General features: G+C 43.5%; 1 protein-coding gene across 3 annotated transcripts in view; it reads left to right on the top strand.

Moving 5' to 3' along the window:
- LTBP4 (latent transforming growth factor beta binding protein 4) overlaps nt 1–13,640 on the top strand; it is a 143,000-nt gene that overhangs the window by 82,014 nt on the left and 47,346 nt on the right. For all 3 annotated transcript variants that reach the window (XM_073641474.1, XM_073641472.1, XM_073641473.1), the window contains exons 5-10: nt 8,260–8,334; nt 8,508–8,630; nt 11,038–11,202; nt 11,295–11,462; nt 12,398–12,583; nt 12,968–13,093. In XM_073641474.1, coding sequence (XP_073497575.1) covers nt 8,260–8,334; nt 8,508–8,630; nt 11,038–11,202; nt 11,295–11,462; nt 12,398–12,583; nt 12,968–13,093 — 843 coding nt within the window. The remainder of the gene's footprint in view (nt 1–8,259; nt 8,335–8,507; nt 8,631–11,037; nt 11,203–11,294; nt 11,463–12,397; nt 12,584–12,967; nt 13,094–13,640) is intronic.

Raw genomic sequence — 13,640 nt, 5'->3', positions numbered from 1 at the left:
TCTTAGAGAACATCATGGATGTGATGGAAACAATTTGCATTTCTAAGTCTACCCATGGACTCAGCACAGCAGGCAGAGGAGGCTGCGTCTTACAGGACAGGGCCGCCGCTACTAACATGTTTCTTTACCAATGTAATGTGAAAATTTTAAGGATTAACTGGAAGGACACAAAATGTACTGAACCGATAAGTGATAGGGACAGGCTGAACTGGCGCAGAGTGAGTGATAACACCGTAGCACCATCAGTCACTGCCTCAAGCTAGACATGGCCGAGTTGGGGAAAAGTAAAAAAACCTGCAATCAATCCTTCGAGGGGGAGCTAGCATCTTCCAAAAACCACCCACATCATTATACTGAGAGTGATGCCAAGCACACATCTGTCCTTACCCAGACAGCAGAGATCTGGTCCATCTGTACTAGATAAATGTGATTATAAAACAAGGGAAGACTTTATTGGGTTCATGGGAGTTCTTCCACTCATAAGTCTTAACCACCGAGGATGGCGTGCCAATAATGCGCACAAAAGACCCCAGTGTTAGGCTGCAGTTTGGCAAAGCCACGGACTAATATCTATCATCTCAGTCACAAATTATGTTGCTAATGCAATGCTGTTAGTAATCATTGGCAAGAGGAAAGGTCTACTGTTTATAGGAATTGTGGGATTTATTGTCGTAGTGATAATGCAAATAAAGTGGGTTTTACTTCTCCAAAAGTGGCGGAGTAGTATCTATCTACCTATCTATCTATCTATCTATCTATCTATCTATCTATCTATCTATCTATCTATCTATCTGTCTATCTATCTGACCTTCTATCTATCTATCTATCTATCTGACCTTCTATCTATCTATCTATCTGACCTTCTATCTATCTATCTATCTATCTATCCTTTCTATCTATCTATCTATCTATCTGTCTATCTATCTATCTATCTGTCTATCTATCTGACCTTCTATCTATCTATCTATCTATCTATCTATCTATCTATCTATCTATCTGACCTTCTATCTATCTATCTATCTGACCTTCTATCTATCTATCTATCTATCTATCTATCTATCCTTCTATCTATCTATCTATCTATCTGTCTATCTATCTGACCTTCTATCTATCTATCTATCTATCTATCTATCTGACCTTCTATCTATCTATCTATCTATCTGACCTTCTATCTATCTATCTATCTATCTATCTATCCTTCTATCTATCTATCTATCTATCTATCTGACCTTCTATCTATCTATCTATCTATCTATCTGACCTTCTATCTATCTATCTATCTATCTATCTATCTATCTGTCTATCTATCTGACCTTCTATCTATCTATCTATCTATCTATCTATCTATCTGACCTTCTATCTATCTATCTGTCTATCTATCTGACCTTCTATCTATCTATCCCATATCTATCTATCTATCTATCTATCTATCTATCTATCTATCTATCTATCTGTCTATCTATCTGACCTTCTATCTATCTATCTATCTATCTATCTATCTGACCTTCTATCTATCTATCTATCTATCTATCTATCTATCTATCTGACCTTCTATCTATCTATCTATCTATCTGACCTTCTATCTATCTATCTATCTATCCTTCTATCTATCTATCTATCATATATCTAATTTCTATCTACAGTGGAGACCAAAATGTTAGCATTTTTTTTTTAAAGTGTGATTACTTCTGTCTGGTTATTGTGATGCCATTTTCCTGGTGATGGATTGAAAGTTCATGAAATTGTCATCATCCAAGACCTTAATTTTAACCAAATGGCTTTTTAATATAGGTATGTGTTACACGCACGCCGCTAGGTTCAGATAGGGCGAGACGGGTTACATGAATTCGTTGGAATCCTGGGGGAACCGTTACTCAGGGCGACCATAGGCTGTAACTTCTCTCAGGCACACGATAGATTCAGTTGCTGACCAGACACATCTGACAAGAGTCTTTTTCAACAGTTTAACAGTGGAATTTAATCTGAAGCACGGCCAGTGCAATTCAGGGATATTTCAGCAACAATCTTCATTACAGTACAGTCTCATAAAGCAGGCACAGCAACGTCAGTCTCTTCAGTAGAATAATTCAGCACAGATTAGATCTCTTGGCAGCACACTTCTATGCATATACAGCAGGATTTTCCTTCACAAGGACTCACTAGTACACAGTATTCTTTATCCTGCATGGAGATGGAGGGGGGAGGTTTTTTTTGAGAGAAATGATCCCTGCGACACAATTCCTTCCAGTCCTTATCTTCCTGCCCAATAATACTCTGCACTGTTAGTTCATGGAGCTTATCTGACCTGTGTTTAGTTTCTCTCCTGATCTGAATCCTGTTCAGTTGCCTTCTGTCAGATCCAGATAACACACCACACCTTTCTCTTCGGCTTCAGCCAGACTACAATAGCAAGTTCCCAACAATCCCCCTAGGGTTCTGCTAAAACACTCCCTGTCTCCTGAGACTGTGTTAACCCCTCTAGTTGCTGGATGCTTCTGAAGCACAACACTTCCTGTCTCCTGTGCTTGTGTTATTTTTAACAGTTGCTGGATGCTTTGTAAGCAATAGTACTACTTCAGAATGTCACAAATGGTCATTTAATTAAAGAAAACTGACGGCCACAAGTTTTGCATATACTATTTATTGATCACAACATAGAGAGTAATTCATTGTTTACAATGCCATAACTTAGTATTTTGTAGCATAACCTCTTGCTTTAATTACTGCACTACACCAATGGGGCATTTAAGCCACTTGGGTATTCAAGACATCTTGAGGGATCTTGCTCCCTTCCATTTGCAAATCTGTAAACAATTCATCTGTATTGCTAAAGGTACAGGCCCTAACTCGTCCCAAAGGTGCTCTATAGGGTGTAAATCAGATTGGCTTGGCCATTGCAAAAGATGAACATTTTTCTTTGCTAACCAATTTGTGATTAAATTGGAGGTGTGCTTAGGATCATTGTCTTGCTGGAATTTCTATCTCCTGCCTACTTTGGTTTTACCATGTGGCAGCATTACATTCTCCAGTATATCCTTGTACATGGTAGCATTCATGTTTCCATCAATTCTATGCAAAGGGACAATGGCAGATGCAGAAAAGCAGCCCCAAACCATGACATTGCCACCACCATGTTTCACTGTAGGTGTTTGATACCTTACATCTTTTTGTTTTCCAATTGGGCGGTATATATAGTGCTTGCCATCACTATCAAATCGACTGAAACTTGGATTCATCCGAGCACAACACCTTAGACCAATCTGTCTCTTTCCATTTGGTGTGTTCTTTGGCAAACTTAAGTCAGACCTTCCGGTTCTTTGCAGAGATGAAAGGTTTCTTGACTGGAACTCATGCGTTCACCCCTACTGCTCTTAGCCGTTGCACCATAGTTTGGAGACTCCTTTTGACCCCATAATCTTTGTTCATTTCGTGCGAAATGTGTACAGCACTTTTATGGACATCAGATACTGAGTTTTTCTTAATAATGTGATCAACTCTGGAGGACGTTTTCAGTGGCCGTCCACTTCTAGGTTTGTCAGCTGTTCCATAACCTTCTTTTTCTTTCTTTAATATATGTGACACTTGACTTTGAGAACAGTGGAGTTCCACAGTTACCTCTTTTTGGCTTTTGCCTGAGTTCACGCTCAGAATAATAAGCTTCTTGACATCTGGTGATAAATTTGGCTTTGTCTTTACCATGTTGTAACCTAAAAACACACACATAAAAAAAGTATTTTAGGCAAAATTCGACTACCCACAAAATATGCAGAACATTTGGCCCAGCAAATATTGAAAACTAACACATAAAGGGATAAAACAATGTCAAGCACAATTTTCATCCTTATAGCTGACAACCATTTGCTTCCGGTTTACTAAAATCACCAGGAAAATGGCATCACAGCAACCAGACAGAAGTAATCACACTTTAAAAAAATGCCAAACTTTTGGTCACTACTGTGTCTTTCTGTCTACCATCCTGACTTTAAAGACAATGTATACCTTCACATAGATTTTTTTATTGTTTATTTGCTTCCTAAATGCAAAGTTAAGTGTTACGCTCGCGCCCGGACTAACTGGCATGAGCGTGATTAGTGATCCCATTGGACCATGAACCGAGGAGTGCCTGGAGGGGCGTAACTACTGTAAGTATCAACCCGGTCCGACCAAGGTCGCACGGCGGCTCAGTCGACACCGTGAACCAGGGAGGAACCGAGCAGAGGGAGCAGGTGCTACTCCAGGTCAGACCCCGGTCACAGCTGTTGACCCACACCGGGGAATGCAGGAACAGGCAGGTTAGCTGGTATGCAGACAGGTGGGTACTGGCAGGCACGGCTGGCATGACGGCAGGTGGGTACTTAGCAGGCACGGCTGGTATGAAGGCAAGTGGGTACTGGCAGGCACGGCTGGTATGCAGACAGGCGGGTGCTGACAGGCACGGCTGGAATGCAGACAGGCAGATACTGGCAGGTATGAACGCAGGCTGGATAGGGACCAGTACAGACTGGGATACAGGAACAGAGCCGCAGGTGCGGTGGACTAGCAGAGCAAAACCGCAGGTGCGGTGAACAAGCAGAGCGGAGCAAAACCGCAGTTGCGGTGAACAAGCAGAGCGGAGCAAAACCGCAGGTGCGGTGAACAAGCAGAGCGGAGCAAAACCGCAGGTGCGGTGAACAAGCAGAGCGGAGCAAAACCGCAGGTGTGGTGAACAAGCAGAGCGGAGCAAAACCGCAGGTGCGGTGAACAAGCAGAGCGGAGCAAAACCGCATGTGCGGTGAACAAGCAGAGCGGAGCAAAACCGCAGGTGCGGTGAACAAGCAGAGCGGAGCAAAACCGCAGGTGCGGTAAACAAGCGGAGCAGAGTGGAACCGCCGGAGCGGTGAACAAGCAGAGCAGAACAGAGCAGAAGGTGAAGGCAGACAGGACAGGGCTCTGTTCACATGGAAAAGACTGGAAAATACAGGAAGATGGTTAGAACACAGGAGGTAGATACGGAGGCAGGGAAAGGGGACAAGCAGAACCAGATACACACAAGGTACTTACAATGAAGTAGCGAGTGGACACAAAACTCACAAACAGAAGTACAGAGACAACGAGTTGGAGTTAGGTGCAGGTTCAGACACTGCAGGAAAAGGGAAGGTATGGACATAGAGAGAAACAAGTAATGGGCTAGGACACTGTTCAGACTGGAACTGAACCGGGAACAAGATACAGGAACAAGCCTGGGAACTCAGCCCCCAGGGTGGCAGAAACAGACTAGAAGTCAGAGATACAGGTAGCGGCCCTGGGTACTCAGCCCCCAGGGTGGCGGGAACAGACTAAAAGTCAGAGGTACAGGTAGCGGCCCTGGGTACTCAGCCCCCAGGGTGGCAGAACAGACTAGATACAGGACAGGACCTGGCAACTCAGTTGCAAAAGACAAACTGAGTGAAAGTGTTGCTCAGGCACCTCCTACTGGGTGGAGGGGGTTTAAGTATCCAGTCAATCACAGCAATAGGCTGGGGACGCATTAGGACTATGCACACAGTAGCTATAAGAAACAAGCAGAAAGCCGCGCCGACGCCCTAAGCAATCAGACAAGAGACATGGACACAGCAGGTACTAGAGCAAAGAGTGCAGCATGGACTAACAGGTAAGATTGCGGCCTTGCATGGTGGGAGGTGGTGCACCATGCAAGCACACTGCCAGGGATGTTACATTAAGCAACTTTCTAAATAGTCTTAATTAATCATTTTCTACCACGTTACTGCAGCAGAGAGACTGTAAGACTTTTATCTAGCTGAGCAGTCGCAAAAAATGTTACAAATCAATCAGAGCTTCTGGTCCTGACAGCTCTTGGCTCTCCACCTGCCTTCTCTCAGGATTAGACATAGGAGCAGTGAGAGGGTTGTACATAGATCTCCACAGTGTGGAGAGGGAAGGAAGTATGTACAGTCTTAGGGCAGGTGCAGACGAGCGTATTTGCTCTCCGAGTACGATCCCACAAAACATGGAATTGCAATCAGACAAATGTTAATCTACGGGGCTGTACACATGAACGATTCAGAGACTACCCAAGGAAAAAAGATCGCTGCATGCCCAACTTTGATCTGATATTCGTATTGCACTTGGCCATGCAAGCTAATGAGTCTGTGGAAACCATCACACTGCAATTGGATGACATCTAAGTGCAGTCCAACTTTCGTGCATTGACAGAATGGAGAAGATAGACATTTTTTTCTCCATCTTCTCATCCAAGAGAATCGGAATACACTGTGCTGACACTCTGATCAAACTCTGATCAGAGTTGGATCACAGTGTCATTTGCAAAATCGGCCCGATCCTCTCTGATGAGAGAATCTACGGCCGTCTGCACCTGCCCTTAGAGAGGGCAAATAAAAGAGGCTACAAATTAAGCAGGAAAGCACATGAAGAGGTTATAGGTTCTGAGCTGATATATGAGCTAATGAAGAAAGCAGCAGCCCGCATACTCGCAGAGCTAACATCTAGGCTATATTACTGAGAAAGTAATGATTTTTTTTACCATTTTACTGCAGCAGAGAATCTGTAAGTATTTTGCAAGAAATTTTACAAATCCATGGGAGCTTCTGCTCTTGACAGCTCTCTGCTCTCCAACTACCTTATCTCTGGGTTATACATAGGAGCAGTGACAGGTTGTACATAGATCTCCACAGTGTGGAGAGGGAAGAAAGCATGTTCAGTCTTAGAGAGGGTGAAAAAAACAGGCTACAAACTAGGGAGGAAAGCACATGAGGAAGTTATAGGTACTGAGCTCATATATGATTTATGAAAAGAGCAGCAGACTTTTCCAAACAGGAGGATCCCTTGTCTCCCAATAAAAAAAGCTGTATGGAAATCAGGCCAGAAGTGCACTCAGACTGCATCTTCTATGTGGATTGACATCTACCCCCCCCCCCACCTCGTGCACATACTGCCTAATTTGCATATGGTTTCTACATTACATTTCTCATGATAGGCACATGGGATCTCTATCAATAAAATATCACTTTTACTGGCGGACAATCACCAACACAGTTATATCATTACTGTAAAACCATGCTGACAGGTTTCCCTTAAAGGTGAGCCTTGTGCTATCACCACTAAGCATAGGCTACGTTGCAAGTAATTATAACAGTTTGGAGACAGACGCTGAATTTTAAGCTGTGTCTCCTGTCCATCTGTTATAAAAGTATATGTTAAATAAATAACCCCATTCCCCACCCCCAGACGTCTTTCCCTGGCTCAGCTACTATAAAATATACAACTGTCTAATATATGCACTTGTGTTGAGATATGTCCTGGCTGTTCATGACAGTATGCAATTGTAGCTAACAGAAATATATGGAACAGGATGTGTCCTCCCTCCATAGCGCTGGCTGCTATCCTTTCCTTAGGATAAGACATTAACATCAGATTGGTAGGAGTTCGGCTGCCAGCACCCGTCAATCAGACAACTGGTGCTATAGCCACAGCGCCATACACTTTGTAGTGGTTGTGTTGGGTACTGCAGCTCATTATGCTGTTTGGCAGACAGACCCCCACCAATATATTAACGGTCTATTCTAAGGATGTATCATCAATTTTCTTGGCTGGATAAATCCTGAATGTAAGTTTCCTGTTTCAGTGTAAAGAAAATTTGTAAAAGCAAGCTAGGAGCTGAATCAGAGAAGTTTAAGCCCCCATGTGGTAAAGATTACCTTAAAGAGGACCTGTCACTTGCCATAAGCATGTATTTATTACCTGGTGTAAATGCCGCTTTTCTGCTGAATCCGGCGTTGTTTTTCTTTTCTTCCTGCGCCTCTCTGTTCCTGAGTTATAGCCTCTCTTCCCTTTATATAAATGTGGTCTTTAATTAAGTGGGCGTGGTTCTTAACTCCTCCCTGTGGGAGTGTTCTTGCAGACCATGCCCATGCAGATTACATACAGGAAAGAGGAGGCCATATCTAAGGAACGGAGAGGTGCAGGAACAAAAGAAAAACAACGCCGGATTCAGGAAAACAGGAGCATTTACACTTAGTAAAAAAAATTACATATTTATGGCAAATGATAGGTCCCCTTTAAACACTTTATAGTCGTCATGATACAGTCAAACTGAATACTGTCTTACCACTGAGGAGTTATGGACCCTTTCTGGTCATGGGCACTGCTTCTGTTTTTCTAGAAGCAGAAATATCTGAATTCTAACTGCTAAGGAGATGACGTAGACTTCATTGCTCTTAAATAAGTCTCATACAGTCACATCTGCATGTTTTGTCTCCATAGGAGAGTCCACGTCGGGGAGTCTTTCACAATCACCTTGTCCTAAGGGTTTTGAAAGAATCAATGGGACATGTGTAGGTAAGCTGATCAATAAATGATGAATCATCCAGCTTGAGGGTCAAGCAACCCTGAAATTGGAAAGAGTAGTAAACTTTTCTTGGGATCCCCTTTCCTGTGATGTGGGGTGTTTTGCATTAGGAATTTCTTATTTTCTTGTACTCATCCACTTCTTATACCATCTTACTTTGCAGATGTAGATGAGTGCAAGGATCCATCATTGTGTCAGAATGGTGACTGCACCAACACTAGAGGGAGCTTTTCCTGTTTGTGCAAAGAAGGATATCTCCTTGATTCCTCAAGGAGCAGCTGTATATGTGAGTTCAGCCTTTCTTGACTTATTATATCCTAATTTTGTTGCATGCATCTTTATTATTTATAGTCGTAACGACTGAAAACTTTAAGAATTCATAGGGCCGTTAATCATTGCTGACGGCATTTAGACTAATAAAAGTTGCAAGTCTGGAGCCAGTATTGTTACCGGAGGTGTAACTTGAAGTTCCTGAGCCCCAATGCAAAATCTGTAATGGCATCTCCACGTACCATGTGCAATATAATATGCTGGTGACAGAGGCAGCATTGGGCCATCTTCATCACCAAGGCTCAGTGTGGCTGATATCTCTGCACCTGGTTGTTGCAGATTACACCATGAGCTTCAATTAGTAAATAATCAACTGTCCCTTCTCGCCATACATTGTGGAGTGCTACTGCAAGCTCTTTCCCATTTACTTGTACTAATGTCATCCGAAACAGCCATTATCGGCCAACAGTCTAATGTGTATGGGGGCACCGGCCAAATGATTGTCAAGAGGGATGTCAATCAGGCATGTCCGATTTTAGACTGCAGATCATATTGTTCTCCCAGAGATATGCCACAGGGCGATGTGTCAGCTGGCAGCTTTCTCATAGCGAACACAGGAGCACTCAGCGGAACGAACGCTCCTGTGTATGGGAGAGTGGGCTGAGATGGCTGTTGGCTGTACGTCAAAACATCATTTGGCTGACAGCCATTTAATGTGTATAGAGGCCTTAAGTCCAGGAAAATTCTTGAAGGCATCCCATTAATGTTGTTAAAGGTGATGTCTCCATTGTATATGGGCCCGCTGTAATACACTGCTCAAAAAATAAAGGGAACACTCAAATAACACATCCTAGATCTGAATAAATTAAATATTCTCATTGAATACTTTGTTCTGTACAAAGTTGAATGTGCTGACAACAAAATCACACAAAAATCATCAATGGAAATCAAATTTATTAACCAATGGAGGCCTGGATTTGGAGTCACCCCCAAAATTAAAGTGGAAAAATACACTACAGGCTGATCCAACTTTGATGTAATGTCCTTAAAACAAGTCAAAATGAGTCTCAGTATTGTGTGTGGCCTCCACGTGCCTGTATGACCTCCCTACAACACCTGGGCATGCTCCTGATGAGGCTGCGGATGGTCTCCTGTGGGATCTCCTCCCAGACCTGGACTAAAGCATCCGCCAACTCCTTGACAGTCTGTGGTGCAACGTGACATTGGTGGATGGAGCGAGACATGATGTCCCACATGTGCTCAATTGGATTCCGGTCTGGGGAACGGGCGGACCATAGCTTCAATGCCTTCATCTTGCAGGAACTGCTGACACACTCCAGCCACATGAGGTCTGGCATTGTCCTGCATTAGGAGGAACCCAGGGCCAACCGCACTAGCATATGGTCTCACAAGGGGTCTGAGGATCTCATCACGGTACCTAATGGCAGTCAGGCTACCTCTGGCGAGCACATGGAGGGCTGTGCGGCCCTCCAAAGAAATGGTACCCCACACCATTACTGACCCACTGCCAAACCGGTCATGCTGAAGGATGTTGCAGGCGGCAGATCGCTCTCCATGGTATCTCCAGACTCTGTCACGTCTGTCACATGTGCTCAGTGTGAACCTGCTTTCATCTGTGAAGAGCACAGGGTGCCAGTGGCGACTTTGCCAATCCTGGTGTTCTGTGGCAATTGCCAAGGGTCCTGCACGGTGTTGGGCTGTGAGCACAACCCCCATCTGTGGACGTCGGGCCCTCATACCACCCTCATGGAGTCGGTTTCTAACAGTTTGTGCAGACACATGCACATTTGTGGCCTGCAGGAGGTCATTTTGCAGGGCTCTGGCAGTGCTCCTCCTGTTCCTCCTTGCACAAAGGCGGAGGTAGCGGTCCTGCTGCTGGGTTGTTGCCCTCCTACGGCCCCCTCCACGTCTCCTGGTGTACTGGCCTGTCTCCTGGTAGCGCCTCCAGACTCTGGACACTACGTTGACAGACACAGCAAACCTTCTTGCCACAGCTCGCATTGATGTGCCATCCTGGATGAGCTGCACTACCTGAGCAACTTCTGTGGGTTGTAGAGTCCGTCTCATGCTACCATGAGTGTGAAAGCACAACCAACATTCAAAAGCGACCAAAACATCAGCCAGAAAGCATTGGTACTGAGATGTGGTCTGTGGTCCCCACCTGCAGAACCACTCCTTTATTGAGGGTGTCTTGATAATTCCCAATAATTTCCATCTATTGTCTATTCCATTTGCACAACAGCATGTGAAATTGATTGTCAATCAGTGTTGCTTCCTAAGTAGACAGTTTGATTTAAAAAAAGTTTGATTTACTTGGAGTTATATTCTGTTGTTTAAGTGTTGCCTTTATTTTTCTGAGCAGTGTATATATATATATATATATATTGCATCTTCCTCCTCAGCTCATCATGTGATTTCAGAAGCCAAAGGTCCCTGCTTTAGGGTCTTACGGGATGGCGGGTGCTCCCTTCCTATCCTTAGGAATATCACCAAACAGATTTGTTGTTGCAGTCGCGTGGGAAAAGCTTGGGGCAAAGGATGTGAAAGTTGTCCTCCCTTTGGCACAGGTAGGAAGCCGTCAGTCAAGTTTTCAGTCCTGCTCCAACTGTGAATAGTTTTGTATCAATACTTAATATAACCTTATTATTTAATGTTGCAGACGGATTTAAAGAGACATGCCCCGCTGGTCCAGGTTACCATTACTCAGCTTCAGACTTGAAAATTAACCATCGTTTTGTTGGTCAAGATCGTGTTCCTGTCCTACGACAGCCTGGATCCAGAATTCTGACACTATCCACTCCTGTACCACCACCGAAACCTGTTACCAGTAAGAGATCAGTCAGATCTTCTGATATTTATGACATCTATATTCCCCATCATGTACATTTCTACCTATATGATAGTACCATGTCAGGTACCTGCAGTGGTGGTGGAATCGAGTGCATGGACCCGTTTGTTTGGTAGAAGAAGAGGATGCCATTCTGTAGATCGGTTTCACACTTCTGACACTGACTGTCTATGTTCGGACCACAAAGTCTGGACCAGCGTTGGTTCCCTTGACCCAAACTTGACAGATTCATAGAAGTAGAGTAAATTATGTTGTTGAGTTTAGATTAGGAGACCAGCGGCCGGTCCAGACATCATGGTCCATACATTGATGATGTGTGAAACGGCCATGTTAGAGATGGACATTTTCTTTAATCCCACAGTTTTCAATCCTCAAAGTCAACCAGCCAATGTTGCCTAATACCCATTATGTTATGAAGATTATTTCAGAGTCCAAAAAGCTATGTTTAGTACATGGATAGTGGCCAGGGGCTGCACTATCCATGAGGCAGGAAAAGAAGCTCAGTGGGTATCCTTGGTAATTGGGTGGGGGTACAGCATTTAGGTAGGTAACCAGTTAATTTCTGCACTTTTTCTTCTACAATTTGGTCAAATGATAATTCATAATTTCATATTTTGCCCTAGCCAAAGAAAGGCTTAGTAGTGGTGTTGCAATAGGTGTCACTAATGATATTGGACCTCTATGTCCACAAACCTCCACATACTGCGCATCAGTGCCGCGTTACGGAGGTACCATGACATATGACCTCATCGTCATCGTTAAATATCTTCCTTTGGAATTGACCCTATAACCTAAGACAAAGAAATGAGATTGTGGGCTTCACTGGAGACAGAGACTGATGAGACTGCTTCCTCCGTACAGCTCTGCAGAATATGTCAGCATTAAATTAGACTGAATCTGGTTTACGTTTTCAGGCCGTTTCATTGTGGAGGAGAGAAGACCAGAGAGTGATCAGACCCGGGCATATATTCCGCCGCAGAGCCCTGATAGGACGCAGATCCAAATTAACAGGTCCCCTTCTATTATACAAAGGCTTCTTCCCACCAAGTCACCATCTCCGGTGGAACGTATAGAGACTGAAGTGGAGTCTCCCCCTCAGGGTAAGGAAGATTATGGAAGTGGATATGCTCTATCACTTTTTAATTAACCATGACAGGTTATTTGGTGGGCTGCCTTTTGCCTGGAATTCATGTATAACGTCTACCTCGGTAGCCGCCTCTTCTGACCCATGGTCAGCACAATACTAGTCCTGCTGTAAAAATGTGACGACAGTAATCTCTGTGTCACATACTGAACTCTTCACTGTCTTTTACATTCGTGGTTAGTCATTAAAGGGGATTTCTAAGATTTTGATATATTTTGGACAACCCCTTTTAGAGTGTGGAAATGTAAAAATATTTCAAATATACGTAACAAATTGATGACACCGCCGACATGGCAGTCAACATTTTATTTAAGCAAGTTTCTATCTTTTTCTGTTGCAGAAGTCAACTTGTGTGAACTGAATCCACAAATCTGCGGTCCTGGTCGTTGCCAGCCGCGTCCCGGCAGTTACACCTGTGTGTGCAACAATGGCTACTGGTTGAGCACACAAGGCACCCATTGTATAGGTAAAAAATGAATTATTTCCGCTATTTGTAACATATTTCATTAATTTTTGTACACCTAGCAATAAATAAGGTGACTTAATAATACTTCCTAGCGACACCAAGTACATATTATCTATATAACTTTATATGGGAAAAAGGAAGGTTAAATCTTTGTTAAAACTTTAAGTAATTGCATAATAGAGATGTCTCATCAAGACAAATGTTTTTACAACTGAAGATAGCCCAATGATCATCTGATCGACGCAGATCAACCTTCTATTGCTGGGGAGAATTGTTTCTGGCCATATATTTTCCCTACAGTGGCCACTACAGGAGAAATGTAGTATTACATGCTAGCCATTCAATTGAATGGTTGCCAATGGCATGCATGGATGGACTACCAGGACAAGAGCCAATATTATTAGCTAAAGGAGGGGGTCCCAAGAATACCCAGTCTCTTACATCAAAAGCCCTACTAGGCCAATAGGGTCAACCCCTTTAACATTAGCTGTCATCCGGTCACTGGAAATCAAGTAGAGTGCCTATGTGTTATAGTGAGTAGTGAGTT

This window comes from Phyllobates terribilis, unplaced genomic scaffold (genome assembly GCF_046119375.1).
Source record: "Phyllobates terribilis strain yellow unplaced genomic scaffold, ASM4611937v1 Scaffold_7__3_contigs__length_470593459, whole genome shotgun sequence".
NCBI lineage: Eukaryota > Metazoa > Chordata > Amphibia > Anura > Dendrobatidae > Phyllobates > Phyllobates terribilis.
The sequence above is the reverse complement of the archived record's forward strand: the minus strand, read 5'-3'. Positions and strand labels throughout refer to the sequence as shown.